This window comes from Falco biarmicus, chromosome 4 (genome assembly GCF_023638135.1).
Source record: "Falco biarmicus isolate bFalBia1 chromosome 4, bFalBia1.pri, whole genome shotgun sequence".
In the NCBI taxonomy this organism is placed as follows: domain Eukaryota; kingdom Metazoa; phylum Chordata; class Aves; order Falconiformes; family Falconidae; genus Falco; species Falco biarmicus.
In genome coordinates this window covers 84,790,145-84,811,788 of record NC_079291.1, presented here as the reverse complement: position 1 = coordinate 84,811,788, position 21,644 = coordinate 84,790,145, and the positions used below count along the sequence as shown (strand labels likewise).

Here is a 21,644-nt window from a genome sequence, read left to right as displayed (position 1 = left end):
GATGGATTTGGTCTTTTCCCTGGTGGGGTGGAGAATGGGTACCTCCGGTGTCGTGCTTCGTGCTGACAAGCATGGGGAGATGTCAGGGGAAGCCCCATTTCCCCAGTTGCTGTTTGCCAAAGCTGGGGGCACCTTCCAGACCCCCCTCCTGCCCCCCCAGTGCCAGACATCCTCGTGCCAGCAGCCAGGTATGTGATTAAAGTAGGTCACAGCCCACCCACCCCTCCCCTGTGTTGGTAAGAGGGATGCTCCTCACCATGGCAATCGCTCCACTCGGCACATAAAGCATTTCCAGGTACTGGGAAAAAGCGTGGTTTTAATTGGTGTCCTCTCGGGTGCCGAGCTGGGCCGCTGCCTTGTCATGCAGCCAGAAATAAATGCTGTAACAAACGTGACTCAGAGGCACATGGTGAAAGGGACTGGTTTCATGACAGATTGGCTGCATGACTAGCTCCCCTAGCAAGGGAGATGGCCAACACCTTGTCCTCCCCCTGCCAGGGAGGGTGAAATGCAGTGCGGTGAGGCTCCCTCGCCACCAAGGAGCAGTCGTGGATGCCAGAATAATTGACGACTCCGTGCTGCTTGTCATGGCCCAGCATCATAAATGCTTAAAAGGTTTATTTACCAATTCTGAAAACTCCTGCACGCATCATGTTTAATGCAAATAGAGAGTGTGTTTAGGAAGATATAAAACATTACTAGAGGGAAAGGCAGTCCATTATCTCCATGCAAACACCTCCCTCTCTAGCTGTAAGCCAAACAGCAGGGGACCGAGCAAGACATGCTGATGAGGATAACTAATGCAGGTCTATCCAACCATGAAAAGGAAGGATGGGATCATCTGGAGCAGGGGAGACTGCTTTGCCAAAACAAACCGCATCACGTGCTGACTGCAAAACCTTCAAGGCTGGTCTGCAGTCAACCAGTTCATGCTCTTGAAGCCACCTTTGTCCTTCTTATGCTCTGAGGCCAAGTCGGGTCACTAGCATAGGATGGAGGAGCCTCAAGGATGTAAGATAGCCTGAATGCAGTTCATCTAGAGCAAGAAGCAGCCTCTGAGTGCTTTGCTGTAGCTGTACCTCTCTCTGCTTGGCTGTCTCTTTACTGGGGGCTGGAATCCAGGCAGCTGGGGCCAGCTTAGTGCTGCTCTCCCAGACCTGCCTCCCCAGGGATCAGCAGCAGCGTTTTTTGATCACTGTGAGATCCCTTCCCAGTGCTGGTGCCCTGTAGAGAAGTCCTGGCCGGACACACAGTCAAACCCCCAGTGCTGTGAAAAGGCATTAGCATCTTCCTCTGTGGGAGAAGAGAGCTCCAGAGCATCCCCAGGGACCTCACGTTGTGCTTTGAGAGCACGGCCAGGCCAGGGTGGCTCAGGGGGACAGGCACATCCCCGCAGGGGGACTGCTTTCCTCCCAAACCCAGGCAGTGCTGGTAGCAGGGGTGTGTATTTGGGCTTTCTCATAGGGGAGACTTGTGTAATTTAAAAATAAATACCAGGGAAATGATGCAAAGGGTTGTGCAGCTGCTGCTGCTTCACGTTGCATCCAGATTTGTGTGTTCCCATCAGTAAGGATTTGAAGCTAAACCAGTGTGAGCCTGGTGAGCTCGAGGAGGTGTGCTGGGTGCTGGAGGAGGGCCAGCCCTGGGGACGTGTGCATTTACATCACCTGGGGCCACGCTGTCATTCCTCTGCCTGTGCTCAGCTCCCTGGAAAAGAGAATTTCCCTGTGATTTCCAGCGTGGGGAGTGTAAATCACCAAGATGCTGTGTTCTTGCTCGCTCCCAAGCACATCACATTTGTTCTCTGTTTTGTTTCCTTGCTCCAGTCCAAAGTGAAGATTAAATGGCTTGCTCCGGGGTCCTAAAAACTTCTGACAATAGAAAACCTAGTGGGAACGAGCTCAAAAAAAAAAAAAAAAAATTATCCAGGTCCCTAAACTATGGGGTTTAAATATCATCCTGGACTTTGCTTGGTGCATGTAACTTCCTGTCTGGTCTTTGAGACTTCGAAAGGAGCATCTCCAGCCGCTTGTCTGTCAGCCAGGCAGGCAGGGCTGTCCCTCTCAGCTTTCATTTGGGCAACAGAGAAAATCCAGGGATTTCCAGGGCTTGGGGAGGCTGGACATCATGGGGAAAAAAAACTATCCCGAGCCTTGCAAGTAACGTCACGGCAGCCCTTTCCAGCTGAGGCGCCTGGGAGTGCGGGCAGGAGCAGCTCTCCTGGCCCAGCCCTGGCAGGCATCGGTGGCCGGAGGCGTGGGAGAGCTGCGATTCCACTTGAATTTCAGCCTCCAGGGTGCTCATTAAAAAAAGGCTCAAAGTTTCCTGCCTCATGTGTCAGCAGCATGTGGAGAAACACTGTGCACAGCTCTGCGGGTCTGTTATCTCCTCTCATTATTATTAATGGGCATTTTTTTAATCACAGTGTTGTCTTCTTTGTAGTCATCCATTTGTGTCGGAGCTATGTGAGGTGCTGGGCCTGTCAAGCCCTGCTCTGGGCAAAGTTCAGGGGGCTGAAGGGAAGGGTCACAATTATTCCACTCACAAACGAGTTATTTGGAAGGTCAGACCTGCAATGCCTGAACAAGCTGGGAGCTGAGAAGCTGTGTTCACACTTGAAAATGCGCGTCTCTAGTATTTTCCTTTCGCCGTCCCAGTCCTCCCCCTCACTGTCAGGCTTCAGCCGTGAATCACTCCTGGGCACGTGGCTAACACATGAACACTGCAAAATATTTTGATGGAGAGGAACGGGGGTGGGAGCACGAGATAACCCAGCCGATCGATCGTTCCCAACCCTTCAAGCCCTGTGCTGAGGCATGGCAGCCTCCAGTGTTTGCAAGGGTGGCTTTCCCAGAGCTCCCAGTCACGATGAAATCTGGGGTTAGTGAGCAAGGCAAAGCTTTTGATATTGCTCGGTGAGGCTGGTATTTCCAGAAGTGAGCAAGGCTTGCAAGTAGAAAGGGCTGCCCCAGCAAGCCCTGGCTGCTCATGGGGCTGCGGCTCCTTGCTTCTCTCCTTGGGAGGCTGAGTAGGTCTAGAGGAAAAAAGGGACCTGGGGAAGGGTCCTTCTCAGCAGCATCCTCTCCCAAAGCTCCGTATCTCCCAGGGAGAGGTAGGTGATGTTAGTAATGAGTCGCCGCTTTTAACAGCCCTTGTTGTCTCTCTGACAGCTTTACAGAAGCCATGAAGAGCCAGCCGAAGCTGGAGGGCTTGGACTGCCGCTGGGGCTATTACTCGGGCTTGGCCATCTTGGCTGTAGGGACCCTGTTCGTCATCTCCAGCTTCTTAGCACTGGGATTCACTGGGACGTTCCTAGGTAAGCACCAAAAATTCAACAGCTTAAGCAGAATGTGCATTTAATTCTTGCAAGGGTCTTTTGCTAGGGCAGAGTCCTGTAAGAATTTCCTTGTCCCTGTCCTTGGGGCTGTTAGATTTTCTCTTGGCTTTATGATACCAAAGCACGATCTCACCATGTCCTTACCTGGCAGTGGTTTTATACAATGAGTCCCATCACCTTCCATGTCAAGTCTGAAATTTTGGAAAGCACCTGATAATCTGACAGTCCAAATGCCCTCCAGAAAAGGGACCCCAAGTGCAGACCCCACAACCAGGTCGGCACAGCGCAGCGGGTGCGAGCTGTCCGGCAGCTGTGCTCTATGCCCCCACCCACTCGACACACAGGCAGATGCAAGATCTCGTTTGCTTTTCCCTCTGCAATAAACCCGATGTTCGTTGACAGATTCTTTTATCTGCCGCTTTATGGGAGAAGGCATTTTCCACCGCGCCTGCTTTCACATTTAGAGAGTAATTCTATTAGCATTGTTGACTTTAAAAACATGCCAGTATGTGTGGAATTCATAAAAATAAAATAGAGACAGGAACAATAAATATCTAAGGAAAGGGGCAGCTCCCGCTGGCTGAAATAATCACAGCCCCAGCTTTGACACTGCATTTAGGCTGTGCTTTTGCAAGTGCTTTACAAACCAAATTCAATTAGCTCCTGCAGCGTCGCCAGGAAGAAGAGAGGGAGGTAATAAGCCTTCCAGGTTTCAAGTGAAGTTGCAAAGAAATGTGTTGAGTTGGCCAAGATCCTGCCACCAGAAATAGAGCTCAGCACTCCCGAATACATGCCCTTACCCTTCATCTGTGCAGCCCCACTCCTGGCCCCATGTTACACCCCTGTCCCCCAGCTACCGCGCACCCCTGTCCTCCAAAATCAGCCACAGCCTGTAGGAGTGACACTGTGCCTACATGTCCAGGGAGGCTGGGCACAGGAGTACCCGCCAGCAAGAGCTGCTTGAATGCTCCTGAAGTTCAGCCAGGTCTAGGGTTGTTTATGTAAGCCTGATTCATCCGACCAGGAGGATCCACAGGACTTGAACTGCTGGGGGAAGGCAAACAAGTGAGTCAGGCTCAGCATAAGCAGTGAGAGTGGCCCTGTCCCCCTCTGCTCTGCATGACCAGTGGCTCCCGTATCCCCCGGGGCACAGAGGAGGCAGGGGTCAGTGGCTGTATCGGGCACTTCTGCTCCATCCTCTCGGCCGGCGGAGGTCTCTGTGCTACCAGTGTACCGGGCTGCGGCTGCACAGCTCCGAGCCTTGCATGATGCAAGCAGGGCGTGAGGCCAGCACTCTCTGCTAGCCGGGGCATGACGGGCACTGGGGCAGAGCTGAGCTGGGATGGGGAGAGGCCAAGACCATGGGCTAGTGCAGCTGGGCTGGCTCGGGACCTCTGTGCCACAGAGGCATGGTGCAGCTGGAGCCCCATGTAGCATCCGTCCTTGGACCGATAACAGCTTCTCAGCTCCGTGCAAGCCCCCATGACTCCAAGTCAGCAGACTCTTAATGGAGAATGTTGTTCAGCCTTGGGGAAGACAAGGGGTCTGCAGGTCTTTGGGGATCCCTTTGGACTAGTACTTCCAACGTCCTCCTGCATGCAGGGTTTTAGTGATGTGCTGGTGCTGCAGGAGGAGCAGGGTCCTCCTTGGTGATAGCACTTCTGACTGCAGGTAGCAAAGGGCCGCACTGCTTTGGCAAGAAGGGGGTGTCCAGCTGCTTCTTCCAGTTGATATCTGAGCTCAAGAGAAGTTTTGAGAGAGCCTCTGACACCCAAGCACTTCAAAAACTTACTGGAATAACATTTGACCCTTTCCTTCGGGGTTTTCCTACAGCAGTGAGGGCTGAACCAGGCAGGGCAGAAGAGACCACGTTGGGGCTGCCCGGCAGATTCCTCTTTAACAGCACATTTAAGCTTTGGAGTGGCTGCAGAGCACTTTGTCTCTTGCAGGTGGGCTAAACAGTGCAGCGAGAGAGCAGTGCAGAGAGTCACCCCTCTACAACAAGCCTTTCTGTGCCACCCCATCTCCCGCACAGCAGCACCGACCCCAGCCTCTGCGGCGGCTGGATGCGGCCCCTTGCCCCGGCAGCTTTCTCCCCAGCACAGCCATCCTCCTGGGCCCCTGTCTCCGCACCGTGCCCTGGCAGGGATTCAGGCATCAGTTCAGCACCGTCTGCCTCACCGTTTGCCCTATTTCCCGACAAACGTAGGAACAAGGGTTTGGCTTCCTGGAAGCCAATGGCACCAAGAGGTGGCTCTACCTGTCTGAGCCTATCTGTCTCGCACCCGAGCGCAGTTCCTTCCAGCACTGACTAAGATTTCAAGTAAATCTGACTTGGCCAAAGTCTGTTACTGGGCTATGGTGAAGCCAGAGGCTCTGTGGAGAGAAGTGGAGGTGGTGCTTCAGCCCAGGTCAGGCTCCAGGGACGGGGGGGACCTTGTGGAGTGCATTAGATGGCTTTTTGCTGCTGTGATCCAAAGTGTCTACCCTGTGCCACGAGAGTTAGGCTGACCTCCAGCAAAAAATAATTCAAACTAGGTACCAAAGTCCCTCAGCCTGACAAGGAGCTGGTTCCTGATTTGAGAGCTTAACGGGGGCACCGGAGATGTGCCAGGCTGATGCTGTGCCACGCGACGCGCAGTCCTTTCCCTTCGCACCTGCCTGAGCAGAAAAACTGCAGGTCCTCTCTGGTGGTCATGTCCGTTTAACTGTGTGGGTCTAGAGGCAGGGTTTAAACTGGAAAAGCTCGTGTCCTGGGGGAGCTGCCTGCTCTTCCCAGCTGCTGTGTGCTCTGCTGGCAGGGAGCCTGCCAGAGGGTCCCAGGCCCCCCCCCGGTGCCAGGCACGGATAAGCCACTGCCACTGCACGGACCCAGGGCTTTGTGCAAATGCCATTTGGAGAGCGAGGTGTTCAACCCAAAGGCGAGGGCGGGCAGGGTATAATGAAGCATTTTGACACATAAGAACACACGGAAATGGGCTGTGGCAGGGGGTGATGTGTTCTTTCTACTAGAACAATCTCAGAAATGCATTGCCAAGTAACTGTGAGAACATATAGTATGAATACCAGGCAATTATCTCACTTAGTGGCCTGTAGTTAAAGCCCAAAAGTATTGTCTAATTGGGCAGGTGCTGTTTATCCTTAGAAATAAATGTTTTTGCACTGTGTGAGGTCAAAGAAATTACACTACGATCCAGGTAATAATAATAATCTTGAATAGTTTGCACTCCTGTAATGCCTTTTATCTGGATATCCAAGCACTTTCTCACCATACATTAATCCTCACCACCCTCGGTGCTATAAGAAAGACTGTTATTATGATCGGTGCACAATAGCACCGGGAGGGATGGAGGAGACTTGCCCAAGGTCAGGGAACAGGCTGGCAGCAAAGCTGAGAACGCGACCCAGGGCGGTGGCAGCTCCCTGGGCTGATGGACCTGCACTGCTTCTTGCTGATGGATGCTGTGTCTTGTACAGTGGACTTGGAGCAAAGTCCTTGCTGGGCTTTGTGGCCTCGCTTGTAAGACCAACAGAAGTCAGCGATCTGCATCCTGGCCCTTTCTCCCCCTGAAATGCTGCTCACAAGCTGCATAACATCTACTTGCTTGTCATTTCTTTTCCAAGATCCTTTCAGGAGGCTGGAAGGATGACTCTGAGGTAGATAGGAGGCTGGTTGGGTGCTGACAGTTCTGAAAGCTTTCCTCATTACAGATGACAATCACCTATTATCACCATCATGCTGATAATTGAGTGTTTTGTAGGTAGAGGTGCTATTTTCTGAAATTCTGAGAAATTCTCTGAACTATGAGATAAGGGTGACATTGAATGAGGGCATTTGGTGGTGGCAGTCGTGATTATAACATCTCAAAACACCATTACAGTGCGCTGGGCTTCTTTCCCCATTAAATGGATTTGGTCCTGTGGTTCCACGTGCTTCCTCATCAAGTGGCATCAGATGGGCAGTGTTCAAATGAGAATGCCAGAATCAGCTGGGACCTCAAGAGCTGCTCCCCGATGAGGGACGTGGCTGCCGTAGCCTCGTTGCAATGCACAGACCTTCCTCATGGGCCATTCCTGGAAAAGCCGATAGACACAGAGTAAACAGCCAACCTATCTGTTGCTGTTTTCTCAGCCTGGAAGTCAGTAGCTAAACCCCTTTTTGCCTTCGCTCTGTATCCCTGGCAGGGATGCCCCGTGGCACAGGGCATCAGCGTGCCAAAGCCCCCCCCATGACTCCCAGCTTCACGGAGCCTAACCAGAAACCCTTTGTTTGCTCCGTAGGGGATTACTTCGGCATCCTGATGGAGGCAAAAGTGACCAGCTTCCCCTTCAGCATCCTGGATAACCCCATGTACTGGGGCAGCACAGCTGTCTACCTGGGCTGGGCCCTCATGTGAGTACGCACCCCGCAAACGCCACCGGTTGCAGGGTGCCCGTGGGGTCTGTGCGTGGCAGGGCGCGCGGGGCCAGGCTGCGCCAGGGCCCACAGGGACCCTCGGTGATGGCAGTCAGCAATAAAATGGCAGGGAAAGCGCAACACGCCCTGACTTGTGCTTCCTCACTATTTTTGTGCGTGCAAAGTCTTCTGCTGTCATAAAAGACTTGCAGCATTAATTGTAGAAAAATAAATAACGGCCAAGTGCTGGGGAGAGAGAGGAAGCATCAGCAAATGCTCTGCAGCTGAACGAGGTCCTTGGCAGGCTCTGCATGTGGAAAAATCAACAGTCAGGGCCGAATTCATGCCGGGTGTCACTCAGCAGGGGCAGGGTACTGATATGGGGGATCAGCGTGACCCTGTAATTACCTCCGAAAAAAGCAAAACAAGCCCACACACCCTTTCCCCCACTGCACGGTGATAACACTTCCGAAACACTCCTCATGTGATACAACACAGCTTAATAGCCTGCTTAGGAGGAAATGAATAGGCTGTAATTTAGCAGCAAATGAGCAATATACTCTATTCAGTGTAACAAGTTTTATGTGGTTTTCATTTAATATCACATTTTATTTATTTGCCCAGGAGAAAAAACCCCTGGCTGCGTTACACCAGGAGCCTGTAGAGCGTTGCAGGCCGTTATCACTAGATATTTTGCACTGGTGCTCCTCAGTGTGAGCACCTCTTTTCTACTTCGGTGGAAAAAATGAAGTGCTTTGTCACTTTCTGGTCACTTTTTCAGCCACGTGTGCAGTACTTTCAGGCCCCTGGTAATAAGTAAAGCTGATGGTTTCTCTCTTCTCTCCACTGAACGCTGCTGCTGTTCGTTCTGCACTTGAAATCCCTGCCCCCCCCCTGCCCCGAGCGCCATCGGGGCTGGCTGCATGAGGCTGTTTGCTGCCTGGCAGACCCACAGTGCTGGACGGGGTCTGAACCCTGGGGAACGGTGCACGAGAGCCAGAGCGGGCTCGCTGCTGGGGCTGCAGCAGTGCCGGGCAGGAGGGCCAGCCGTGGGGTCAGCAGTGGCACAACGGCAGACAGATATTGCTGGGGGGAGTGGGGCAGAGCTGGGGCAGGATGAGCCCCCCCATACCACACCGCAAGCAGAAATGACCAGCACCACCACCCCTGCAACAGCACGGAAGGAGGAATAATGAGATTTTTATTTGTTCTAAGATGAGCATCGAACTGTTTCCTAGAACCTTTGCAGAATCAGCTGAACCCTCCTGAGCCGTTTCTGTCACAGAAATCCCTTCTTCGCCCCTGCGAGAGAGCAGCTTCACACCAGGTGCATGTTGCCTGGTCTTCCACCACAATCCTGGGCAAAGGCAGCTCCAAGTGGCTCGGGATAACAGCGTGATTGCCTCCTTTTTCTCATTAAAAAGCTGCCACTGTAAAGGGCAGCGAAGCATGACAAATAATTGCTCTTAACAAATTGCTGGAGCTGTGCAAAGTGGCACCAGGAGCCCGCCCGCCTGCCCTGGGGAGGCTCTGCACAGCCCTCAGTGCGGTGATTTGGGCTGTTTCTCTTCCTTGGGATCTCAGCTCATAGAATCGTTTAGGTTGGAAAAGACTTTTAAGGTCATAGACTCCAACTGTTAACCTAGCACTGCCAAATATGCCACTAAACCATGTCCCCAGGTGCCACATCTACATGTTCTTTGAACACTTCCATGGATGGTGACTCCACCACCTCCCTGGGCAGCCTGTCCCAGTGCCTGACCACCCTTTCGGTGAAGACATTTCCCCTAATATCCCATCTAAACCTCCCTGGTGCAACTTGAGGCTGTTTCCTCTTGTCCTGTCGCTTGTTACCTGGGAGAATAGACCGACCCCACCTGGCTACAGCCCCTGTCAGGCAGTTGAGAGAGCGATAAGGTCCCCCCAGAGCCTCCTTTTCTCCAGGCTGAACCCCTCCAGCTCCCCCAGGAGGAGCTCCTCACAGGGCTCGTGCTCTAGACTCTTTTGCCAGCTTTGTTGGCCTTTGGACACGCTCCAGCTCAGGCTGCTGAGTTTTTTTTGGGGAGTCCCAGCACTCTTCTGGGCTTTCAGAAGATGAGTCCCAGGGCTTTCAGAAGATGAAGAGCACCAGGAGGAAAGGGCAAAGCAGGTGTTCCACATCCAGTACCCAGGACCAGCGCGCCGGCACAGAAGGATTCGAGCCCCCACTATTGCTCTTGCAGACCACCCGCAGCCATGGGGAGCTGCGGCACGGGCTGGGGACAAACGGATTTCTTGCAAAAAAAAAACCTCCTACCAGGACCATGAAACCTTCCTGGCTGACTTATCATCAATGCTGCTACAACACAAGCCGTTGCCCAATAAGTAGGTCGAGCTCCTAAGAGAGAAACAACTCACCCAACTGCTTCCCATCGCCCGTGCGCACGGAGCAGCCTCCCTTCTCCCGAAAGACAAATGGAGCATTAGCTGTTTGGGGACAGCTTTGTGTATCTCTGGTAGGGAAGTGTTTTAACTCATGGCAACAGGCTGTGTAAATCAGAGCTGGAGCTGCAGCCAAATGATGCAATTAGAGGTCTTGCTGTCAACAAACAATCATGCAAATTTGTTCTCTCTGATAGGAATCAAGGAGGAGACATGACTAAGCATGTAATAGCAGGGGGTTGGGAGAGGAAGAAGTTGCCCAATGCTTCCTAGGGAGGGAAAAACTTATTGCAAAATGGAAACAGTGAAAAGGTGAAAATCTGTGTGCGTCTCTCCAGGAACTGATGAGGCCAGGCGGTACCTGAAAGCGGGTTCAGTGGGAGGTTTGGGTACTTCGGTCTCTCCTCTGAAGGGATGTTTTCCCAGCAGCACCAGTCGCCTTGCACAGGGCTCGCAGGATGTTTATCCTCATCAAGGACCAGCTGAGTCCTTTTTTTTGCTGACAGCCAGCTCTCATCCTGCTCAGTGCTGAGCTACAGCCGGCAATTAAAGGCAATCAGCAGTGTGCTAATTAAGGGTAACACTTGCAGCCATTAGCTGGAGGTGCAGGAAGGGTGTTTTGTAGGGGCTGGTGCCTGTGGTGAGCTGGACACAGCCGTGCTCCTTGCTGGGGAGAGGTGGGGCTTGGACCTCAAAGGTGCTGGATTAGTAAGTGGGGAACGGCTCCTGGGGTGGCTGCTCTCACCTCGGGGAATTCACACACTGCAGGATGGTGTTGGCACCTGGTTTGGGGACTGTAACCCACCAGCTGAAATCCTGGTGCCTTAGCAAAGCCCCCACTGCCTTCACCGGCATCTGCATCAGACACTTTTGGGCCAAGCATCAAAGAAGTGTCCTCAGGTGGGTGATGCAGGATTACAGCCTACATTGACATCTCTCTTTAGAGCACGGGATGCAGATCTTTTGGTCCTGATTCTTTGGCCTTGGTGCTAAAAGGAACGGCCATCCACATTGCATCCACAGCCCTCAAGCGCCTCTGCCCATAACCAGACAGTGCGGTGCCATGGGTGACGTCAGTCCCCAGTGCTGTGCCTGGTGACCTCCTGCTGAAGGACACCATTCAGCTGGACCTTGGGGGTGATATGGTGTGTTCTTAAAACATCTTGAACTGGGTTTAAATGTGAACTGAGCCCCCAGCACCCCTGCACCCAGCCCCACCATGGCACCTGTCACAGGGCAGGCAGGGACCTTTCCATCCCCAGCCCTACAATGCCTCAGTCACCGTTTTGATGTATAGGTACCATATGCTGCTCTGTCTGCCAGGTGTCTCCTGCACCCTGGGTGGCCCATCTTTCCATGCACATCAGGCATTTCCCTTATAGCGTGCTGGCTGGGAGCCACAGCCGTACGTAAGCAGCTGCTCAGCTATTAAACAGCCTTACAATCTCAGGACTTAGCATCAAAGCAGAAGCTCTCTTAGCAGAGACGTGCAGGGATCAGACTTAAAAGAAGTCGCCGAAGTAGGCTGGGGAAGAGTCTTTGCCAAGTAACATCTGTCTAAGACCGTTAACATTAAGTAGAAAAAAACTTACCCTTTTGTTCACTTCTGTTTAATGAGCAAGAGAGCGCTCTCATGGAGCCCAGCGTCTCATTTCACTTTCTAAACCAGGTCTTGCATAAGCCCATGTACTTACCTGATCTTTTCCTTCTCTTTCAAAACAGGCACGCAAGCCCAGCTGGCCTTTTGCTGACAGCTGTAGTGGCAATTTCCTACACAATCGCAATGCTGTATGAGGGGTGAGTAGCTCTGCAAAACTGGAGAGCTTCTAATTATTTCTACCAGTTTTAACTCCTGAGGTTTTGGGGAACTGCAGAAGTAGAGATGTTTTTTCCAATTAATTCAGCGAGGAAGAAGGAAAACAGAGGATTGTTTTTCAGTTGTTTTGATAATGGGCAGATTCCTCTCTGAAACTATTTGCTGAGTTCTAGGAACATTTATGCGTTTGTTTATTTTTATCAAAATGAGAGCTTTTTTTCTTTCGGGTGCCTGATTCCGTCTGTACAAGAACAATAAGGCAGGCAGGGAGAGGACTCATTGTGTCATCTGAAGAGACCCTGCAAGAAGAGCTTGCTTTTCATAGTTCCTTGGATGGGCTTCTCTGAGGTTTTGCACCACAATAGCCGGCAGCCCAGGACAGAGCAGCCCAGAATTGTTCCCAGAAGCAGTGGTTGTACTTCAGCAGTGAAAAGTCTTTAGTATTTGCAAGAGAGCGGAGATGCGGAGAGCTGAGGCTGCTCTGCATGCAGGGGGAGTCTGAGCGTGTTCGGAGCCTCATCCCACCTGACACGGGGATGGGAGCAGCTTGGAGCTGCTTCACAGTCAGAGAGACCGAGCCGAGGATTGCCATGGCACAGGAATAGTCAGGCTGTGCCAGCCTGCGAAGGGCAGAGTTTCTGGGTGCAAAGGAGAGCACGCAGTAGTCCTGATTTTAATTCTTCACCCCTTCTTTTGCCCCTCTCTCCCCAAATTCCTATCCTCCCGACTACAGGCCTTTCACAGAGGAAATATATCGGCAGAAACAGAAGGGAGTGAAGAACAAGTAGCAACAGGTATGTTTGCTGATCAGTGTTTCAGCAAGAGGGGCTGCTTTGCCGGGCTCCCCCGCCTACGAGCGTGTTAGATGGGGACGGGAGCAGCATCCACTCTCCCAGTGCCCCCCTGCCCAGCCCTGCCTCCCCCGGCTCCTCCAGAGCCCTTCCTGCACTTCTCAAGGGATTTGAGCTTCAAACCTCCGCAAAAACTCAGGTGGGAAGGCTTTGCACAGCAGCGGTTGTGTCCGCCTCTTGGCACCCAGCCAGCAGCCCCCAAATTGTTTTGATTATAGACTTGAGAGTCGGTATGAGGGAAAATTGCTGGGGAGCTTCAAGGCTCTAGGCTTAGTCTAAATCAGGCAGAAAAAAGCAGCTATTGGCCATGGCAGGTGCTCCAGCGATGGTGCAAGAGGGCAAGCGTGCCCCCCCACCCCACACGGAAATCGAGCATCCCTGCCCCAGGCTTCTCCTTGCCTGAGCCAGGAGTGTTTCTGCACGGGGGCTTGCACCAGCTCACCCCAGTAACCCAGCAGGGGCTTGCTTCTGGAGCCAAAGGCTTCTGCAAAAGCGCAAGTCCCTGCCCAGGCTCCTTTGCCGGGGGTTAAATGCCACCCTGGAAGCTCCCAGTGCCTCTGCCTGCTGGTGGCTGGAGAGGCTGGACAAGCACACAGCGCTGCCGAGGTTTTGGCAGCCCCGTAGCCTCTACCCCGGCACAGATGGTGTAGCACCGGTGAGGTCCCTAACATGCTCTTGTCTCTTTGTCTTTTGCAAAGCAGTGTCTCGGATACCTTGGTGCAGCGTGCCTCTGGTCCCCACGCTGTCCGATTTGCCCGTTTTCCTACTGAGATGTATCCTACTAATTAGCCCAGCAACCCTTAATGAGCCAACTGAGCACCCTGCGGTATTGGAAGCAATCAGAGGAGCAGCCCGAGCGTGGCGGCACCTCCTCGCTGCAGCCCACAGGAGCTGGAGGTCCCTGTCCCCAGGTCTCTGTCCCCATTGCTGGGTCACCGCAGCTCCCGCCGTGAAGGCGATGCTCTCCCAGGAACCACACAGCTCAGGACCTCCTGGCCTCTTCTCCCACACTGATTAGCAAAGATTGCAGGGGAAAAAGCAGTTCAGTGCCAGCCCTGGACTGGAGGGCAAGCAGAGTAATGATGGAGACACTGGGGACCTTTGGCAAGTGAGCTCTGAGCGCAGGGAAGCACCAGCTCTGGCTGATCCTGAAGATCATCTGAAGGTGCTGCTGAAGAGCCACGGGAAGCAAACAAAAGCTCGGGCGAAGCAACAGCGAGGGCTCAGGAGCCCCTGAGGCATTCAAACATGGCTGGAAGAGGGGAAACTGCTGCCAACCCAGCAACAAACCCCCTCTTTTCTGGGAGAGGGAAACCTCCCCGTCTAGAGCGTTTCCCACCTGTGCGGAGCCTTGTAGCATCGCCGCACTATTTGCAAAGTCTCCGAGAAAAGTGACTGAAAAACGTGTAGAAGTAAATGTATGATTTAAATCGCCACCCAAGGGGGATGGAGGGATGGCAGCCATCCCACGGGAAAACCCCAGCCTGGAGAAGACCAAGAGGAAGAGTCAGTCGCTGTCCGTGCCCTGCAGATATCCCATCCCTGGCCGTGTCGGTGCCCTGACCCGCTCCACACCCACCCAGCCCCTTTCTTTTCCCTGGGAGCCAGGTGGGGGTCCTGCCTGCCTTCCCCACCATGCAGTGCCTTCCAGCTATTGTTCACTGCCTTGCAGGGGCGGTGGGTGGGAGGGAGGGATAGGGCTGCTTCTGCCTTCTGCGCTGTGCAGCAGCCGGGTACGGATCTGCCCCTCCAGCCCTGCCACCAGCCTCGGCCAGTCCCAAAGAGCCCGGTGCTGGATCCTGCCCTGAATGGGAACATCCCAGGGGTGATGCTCCAGACCCAGGCTCAGTGTTTACAAATTCCCAGAACAGTTTGAGAAATAAGCTGTAAATGACCAAAAAAAAAAGCAGCATAAAGCCCCCGGCAGTGGTGCTGAGAAGGGAGCTGTGCTGCTGCCGAATCCTGCGCAGGCACCAGGACGCGGTGCCACATCTCAATGTCATGTCCCCTCCGCAGAGGGTCCTCCCTTTTCTCAGTGTCATCTCCGTGAAACGGTTCGATTTCCTTTTGCTTTGCATGTTGTAATTCACCCTTCGGGCATCACTCAGCAGGAATTAAAAGTGCTGGTTTCTTTTCAGTTCAGCCTGTTTCCTTCGGCCAGGCACACGGACGCTGTGTGGCACCGCTTCAGAACGACTTTTTTTGTTTTTCACCAACTTAATGACCTTCCTTTTAAAGACTTGGGCATAGTAGTGTATTTTTAGATAAGTTTCCACATCCCCTTCACAGTTAATGTTTTTAGATGGAGGCTAAAACAGCCCAGTACCCATAGCAACCAGCAAGGAGAGGACACGTTGCATTATTCAGACAATTTATGTCAGAGTTGCCAGTCCTGGCTCAAAGTCTCTGATGTAAATAAATTCAGATTTGTTGAGAGGTGAAATCAGTATTTACCGAAGAGACACGTGCTGCTGCGGGAAGGATTGCTCTTAACAAGAAGTCAGCGAGGGCTGTATTTTTGCTGTCTTGTTCCCAGTCTGGGGACTGTGTACACTTTTCCCTGTCCCCTCTGCAAGGTCAGGGGGACACCAGTGGTACCATTCCCATCCCCAGCCAGCATCAGCCCCACCAAAATGGGTGTCTGTCACCATAAACCCCGGTGACGGAGCTGCTTTCCCTCCTGTGCTCACAGCATCCCAAAGGCGCAGGAGTTTGGTGCTGCGCCGGGGCTGGCTTCACGGACTCCATCCCCCTTGACCTGCTCTTTCCAGCCCAACCCTTCCCACTTCCCAGCCGCTCCGTGTTGGCTTTGCATTGTACAGGGTTTGTTGTGGGACTATGCCAGATCCCCGTTTTTAGTAGCTCTTGCCACAGCAGCCAGCACGGATTAACAAGCCTTCGCAGAGCTGCTTCTGGCTGCTGTGGAGCTGGAGTTCGACGTTTCAGAGGCATCTGCTCTCTTCCTGAAGGGAAGGTGAAGTTCAAGCCCATCTCACAGGGTCCAAGCCTACCTTTGTCCCTCGGGCAGGGGGTTGGGCTCTGGCCAGGGCCAGTCCCCAGTGGTGCTGTGCTGCTCGCCTGGGCTGCGGGGAGGAGAACACAGATCATTAGTTATATTGTTTAACAGTATTGGGGGGCTGTCCTTGCTTACAAGGGAAAATATTTGATTCCTCTCCAATCACCTAATATTTCTAAGAATTGGAGTTTACAGAGGGTGGGGATGAAACCTTCAGGTTGAGCATGAAGCATTGGGGTTGTCGCAGCTATTTCCCTCCTTCCCATCCTCAGGGCCAGCACCTGGCTGCAGCTGGGCCACATCCTGCATGGATGCAGGGGTGGACCTCATGGCCTCCAGGTCAGGATGAGATTGCTTCTGCTTCCAAAGGAGAGACCTGCGCTGTCAGACCCCCAGGACCATCCGCTTGCAGCCTTGGTGCCATGCTGGCATGGGTAGGTGCATCCCTCCAGCTCTTGGGGAGGCATCGAGCACCAGTCAGAGTCCCTGGAAATGTGGTCATGGGTCTGGTTTTGTAACTTCACAGCTTCAAAATCCAGTGTGGGGCTTGCTGGGCCCATCTGAGCTTGGCAAGGAGGTTTGTTTGTAGCCTTGGGAAATGCTGCACAGGAGGCTGTGTGCAGATACTGCAGATAACGCCTCCCTTGATGTTCGGGACATTTCTCCAGAGCAAACACCAGGAAAGGGGAAACTAGTTAAATCACAACTCCTGCCTGGCAGGGACGGCTGGATCACCACGTCCATCACGCCGCACTGCCTCGGCTCACCCCATCCTGGTGCACAGCCCCCGACAGTGGCTGTGCCCACCCTCGTGCTCCACACGGGTTTTCTCCACGTGGCCACTTGCATGGCTCCCCAGGACGTGTCTCCCCTTCCCAAAATGGCGTGTGGGTTTTTTTGGGGAGGGGGGATCACCCATACGAACCCAAACAGCCCCAGTGACGGGCACGTGATGTGGGCCCAGCTCCACATTCGTGGGATGCTTCATCCAGGGACACCTTGGGAGATGGAGGCTGTGTCCTGTGGTCTTTTCCCTGAAGGCAACCTGATGGTGGGGACCTCCAGAACAGGGGACACTTCCCCAAAGGCCCTGCTCTCCGTTGTGACCACCCATAACCCACACCCCTGTTTGCTTTCACCCAGCGCTGCTGCACTGCCTTCACAGAACGGCCACTGGCCCTTCGGTGGCAAACAAACATGCTTAGCCGGGAACGGAGAGTAAACACATGGTGCAATTGATGCAGCGTGTGTCGCATTGGTGGAGCGATGGAGAAGTCACCATGTCCCTGGGCTCCTGCCAGGCTTGGATTGCTGGTCACGCTTGGCTAGGGAAGGAAACGGGGGCTCAGGACCCTGGCAGTGGCTCCCGCACCCATCCTGACGCTGGGGCTGAGTCCCTGCACAGCCGCTCGTGGGCAGGGGGGACTGCCTGGTCTGCCAGCGGTTGGGATTTGATGCAAAAGCAAAGATGAGCTTTGAGTGCAGGTGGTATGGGGGCTTTCGGGGTAGTGTGGGCACTGAGTGCTTTATCAGGGACCCCTTAATCCAGGGAAGGCAGACACAGCAGGACTTACCTTTACGGGGGAATAAATCAGTCCCCTCTGTCCCTGCTGTGCAGGGAAGGAAGTCTGGGTTTTAAATGGTCACAGAGAAATGCAATGGGAGAGCGCCCTGGTGGGAAGCTATTTCCCGGTGGGAAACAACCAGTGTTGGAGCCTAAACAAATGCCTGTGGCAGGACCAGGATCCGTCCTGCCTCAGTAGAGCGAGGGTTGAGCCTCACAGTCACTGCTGGCAGGCTCCTGCTCTGGGGTCTGTGGATGCAGGCAGCCCCCGCCTCACCAGTGCCCAGGGGATGCTTCAATATGACCCCCAGCCCAGGGAGGGCAGCGCCCCATACCCACCATTCCCCCTGCCCTTCTCATCACCCCTGAGGGACGGTGTGGAGACACCATCCACCCCACCCCGGCCCACCTCCGCCCTCCACCCCAGGGGTCTTTACGCATGGAGCTCCCGCCATGTGCCAGAGGACAAGTTACAAGGCTGTTTTCTTTAATTTCCACACTAAAAAGCCACCCCGGGACAGCCAGTGAGCTGGCCACGCTGTGCTGCATCCTCCTTGGATCTTATTTCAAAAAAAAAAAAAAAAAATCCTAGGAATGTGCTGCTTTTCCCATGTTGCGTTTTCTTCAGAGGGGAACTGTTTACCGAGCGGTTCCTTTCTGAATCAGGGTTGCAGGGGGGAGGCAGAGCAGCCAGAGCCCCCCAGGAAGGCAATGTCGGGGCCAAGCTCTGCCTGTGTCCTGCTTTGGGCTGCACCAAGGCTGAGAGAAGCCTCGAGGGTCCTCGTGTTGGGCTCAGCCCTCACCCAGCTCAAGCCCCCCCGCCCCACACCTCCACCCCCAGCCTCAAGCCCTGCGCTGCCCTCAGCCCCCTCTGGACCCCGCCGCCGGAGGAGTGGGGGCACATGCAGGACCGAGACGCAAAGCACCTCCAGGCTCCAAGCCCTCGGCACTGGCTGCGCATCCCTCTGCTGGTTCCATCCGTTGCTGCCCAGCTGGCTCCGCACCTCCTCTTGGGCTTTGAGTTTTGTCCTACCCTGGCAGCTGGAGGGAACCCACCTGAAATCTGTAGCAATGCGACCGCTGGGGTCACAGAGCCTCCCTCTCCGCCGTGCCTCATATTCGGGGCCCTGTCGCTGCCCATCTCCAGTTACAGGTGACATTTCTCTCTAATCCCAGGGAGGCTGCTGCTCTCTGGAAGGGAGCAGAAGGCACTCGAGTTTGGGGACACATCCAGGACATGCAAACGCCTTTTGTCCATGCTGGATGCTGGCAGCATGCTGCTGCCTTGGAGCAAACTGTGGGCAAAAGGCTGGCATGAGGTGGGATGGAAACTGGGAGCAGAGGATTCCCAGGCTGCCCCTGGCTTGGGGAACCCCAGTTCTGCTCTGTATGGAGCTCTTGGCCCAGCTGTGCCTCATGGTTATTGACAATGGGTTCATGTCACCTGGGTGCACTCAGAGTGGAGATGGTTCCACAGCCTCTGCTGGAGAGCAGAGCACTGTCCCTGGGGTGTGAGGCAGTGGAACCAAGCCCCCTGCGGTGTGGTGCCAGCAGAAATCCAGCGCTCACCACATGCTTGGTCATCCAGCACGTGTTTGTGCTGCCGGTAAGGAAAGCAGTGGCACCGAGTGAGCCCCTGGATAACACCACTTCCCTGGCTTTGCACTGCGATACCGGCATTGCAGCCCCATCCCTGGGACTCTGGTGAGTTTATTGCAGCAAACACACACCAAAGATGGGAGAAGGGGAGCTGATGCAGAAAGTCCGGAGACCACGGCACAGCACAAGGCTGCTCCGGGAGCTGCATCGTGCTGGGCACAGGGATGGTGTCTCCAAGGGAGCTCTCACCACCCCTTGCCTGGATGACTCAAGGAACTGGGGATTTAAGGCATGTCTCAGGCTTTCAGGTTCTCTTTTAATCAAATCCCAAATGCTAAAAGGAATCAAGAGACATGAAAGTGTTGCTAAAGAAGTAGGGGGTGGGGGAAGGAAACAAATAAACCCACCCCCCTGGTCCCCAGCGACAAAGCAGCCCACTTCTGCATCATATCTCATCTGGGAAAAATTATATGTTGTGAATTACGTGCTTCTTCTGAAAAGCCTTAAAGGAGATTTAATAAAATGAGACAAGCTAATAATATAGGGAATGAATAGCAACCCTGGATGTTGCATCTTGATTTAATCAGATGCTTTTTCCCAGGGGGACAAGCAAGAGCTATAGCTAAAGCCTCCTTTCCCTTCCATACCCAGCTGCTCCACTCTTCCTCCAGCCCCTTGCTCCTTCTCTCGTCCCAGGAGAGCAGCCAAGGCAGGATTTGGGGTCCCACAAGACCCCACTGTTCCCCAGTAGCCGCTGGGAAACGCACAGCCCATGTTGGTTATTTGTGAGCGGGCTAACAAGCAGCACGCCGGGGTGCTGTACACAAACTGGGAGGGGGGGCCTGTCTGAAGACCAGGTCCCTGTCTGGGAGTGGAAAAACAGGAATTGGGGGGCAGGCTTGGCTCTGTGTGCGTGCTCCCAAAGCCCTGGTCCAGAGCCCAGGGATGCTGTGTGCTGCTGTGCAGGGGACAAACCCCTGGTAGGATGCGAAGCAACCTAAGAGCAACGGTAAGGAGCTCGAGTCGGATGTGCTCCTCTCCATAGCTTGGGAGAGGCTGCGGGGTCTGCGTGTGCCGGGGCGGGAGAGGCAGGAACAGCCCTTCCAGCCTGGGTTTTTTCACCGCTTGCACCCGTAGGACCCAGCTGTGAGCCGAGGCCAGCTCAACCCCGGGGTGACGATACTTCCCAGCTCTGCAGCACACTCGGAAATCAAAGCCATGTTCTGATGTCATTGTTCTTTTCCAAGTATCCCCCCGCTCGCCTGTCCCTGGGCCAGGCGGCGTGGTGCACACTCCTGCCTCCTGGTACATCTTGCTTCCTACATTTTTGCGAGGCTGATGCTGCTGTGAGCTCTATTTTGCCTCTTGCACAGTTCGTCCAAGCCAGACCCTGAGGAGTTGCATGTTCTGTCACTGGGATGTTTGTGTGACTTTCATGGAATCTCCCTCCCTCAGCCACTTGCTCGTGGTCACTGGGTGGGTTTTGTCCCTCAGCAGGTGGCTGGTAAACCCCAGGAGGGTGCAGGTAGGGAGAGGAACAGCAAGAAAAGGGGGGCTGATGTGTGCTGAAGGTGTTTGATTCCATTAAAGGTGTCTGCAGCCACTGGGTTTTGCGCACAGCAGTCTGCCTGCAGCTCTTGCTGTACCGAGCACCTTTGTGAAAGATCCTGTATCCTCCAAAACTGGGTGAGGAGCAAAACACCCCGCAAAGGGCAGGGTCAGACTGTGCAGGCGGTATGGCAGCCGTGGGGAAAATGCTATTTTGCCTGCCCCTGCTTAAGACTCAGGCTGTTTGCAGTCAGGTCAGAAATAGGTGGTGATTTTTAGCAGAGTCATAACCGTGGGAAGGCTTTGCCTCACAGCGAGGTGGGTCCTGCATCATCAGTCACTGGCAGCCAGCTCCCGGCAAATGTGCTCTGCTTCCACCATGAGACACGTTTCTAGATGATCTTGGGGGGACTCAGCCTAATGCCTTGTAATGCTCCTCTCCTTAAGCTCTGTGTGACTGCAAGGAGCTGGGCTCTGGAATAGCACAGGCAGTGCCCATATTCCCTCCCCCGGAGCTCCCGCAGCCATCAGCTCTCCTCCGTCTGCCCAGGGTCCCTGCCATTGCTTTTGGGGTGTCCCCATCAGGATGGCACCCCTGAGCCGAGCCCACGGGATCCTGGCGGCACATTTGCCTTGTGGTGTGCTCTGCCTTTGCTGTCGCCAATGAGCCTTTTGGAGGCAGCAAATGGATTTTCCGTGGCTGAAGTCTGTTAACCAAGGAGCAGACTTCAAGCTGGCTATTTTTACCTGTTCTGGCACTATTAATAGTTGTACGGTTAGCAATAAACGCCAGTCGAGAGATTTGATTTGTCTGTCCCCCCAGAGGTTGGCGCTTCCTATTCCCCCTGTTGTTTTCCATCAACTGCTTCAATTAAATGATCTTGTCGTTATTTTGGGGTGATACATTTGTGCTTTGCAATCGGCTGTTAAACTCCTTCGCTGTCTCACACACAGATCAATAAACATAGGAAGCTGTCCCACTTTCTCTCCCCAAAGTGTCCTTGTGCCTTTGCTGCCAGGCTGGATGCTTCCCTGCAGGCAGGGATGGGGCCGTGAGGGGCTGTTTGAACCACCCCTCCCTTCCCCCCCCCCCCCC

At 54.0% G+C, this 21,644-nt stretch overlaps 1 protein-coding gene and 2 long non-coding RNA genes across 5 annotated transcripts in view; 1 reads left to right on the top strand and 2 right to left on the bottom strand.

Annotated features, from left to right (window-relative positions):
* The window catches only part of PEMT (phosphatidylethanolamine N-methyltransferase), a 43,525-nt gene extending 28,567 nt beyond the window's left edge, over window positions 1-14,958 (top strand). For 2 of the 3 annotated variants that reach the window (XM_056336417.1, XM_056336419.1), the window contains exons 4-8: window positions 3,171-3,316; window positions 7,619-7,730; window positions 11,877-11,951; window positions 12,704-12,764; window positions 13,523-14,958. In XM_056336417.1, coding sequence (XP_056192392.1) covers window positions 3,171-3,316; window positions 7,619-7,730; window positions 11,877-11,951; window positions 12,704-12,758 — 388 coding nt within the window. In that variant the 3' untranslated portion in view covers window positions 12,759-12,764; window positions 13,523-14,958. Of the gene's footprint in view, window positions 1-3,170; window positions 3,317-7,618; window positions 7,731-11,876; window positions 11,952-12,703; window positions 12,765-13,519 lie in introns of all 3 variants that reach the window. The other variant, XM_056336418.1, reaches the window with a different exon arrangement.
* LOC130148158 (uncharacterized) lies at window positions 6,555-11,870 on the bottom strand. The gene is made up of 2 exons (XR_008821481.1): window positions 10,131-11,870; window positions 6,555-7,411 (listed from the first exon to the last, which is right to left on the bottom strand). It is a non-coding gene; the product is annotated as an uncharacterized LOC130148158 (long non-coding RNA).
* Window positions 14,959-15,175: 217 nt separating the features above from the next.
* Window positions 15,176-21,513, bottom strand: LOC130148159 (uncharacterized). The gene is made up of 2 exons (XR_008821482.1): window positions 16,763-21,513; window positions 15,176-15,904 (listed from the first exon to the last, which is right to left on the bottom strand). It is a non-coding gene; the product is annotated as an uncharacterized LOC130148159 (long non-coding RNA).
* Window positions 21,514-21,644: the final 131 nt, after the last annotated feature.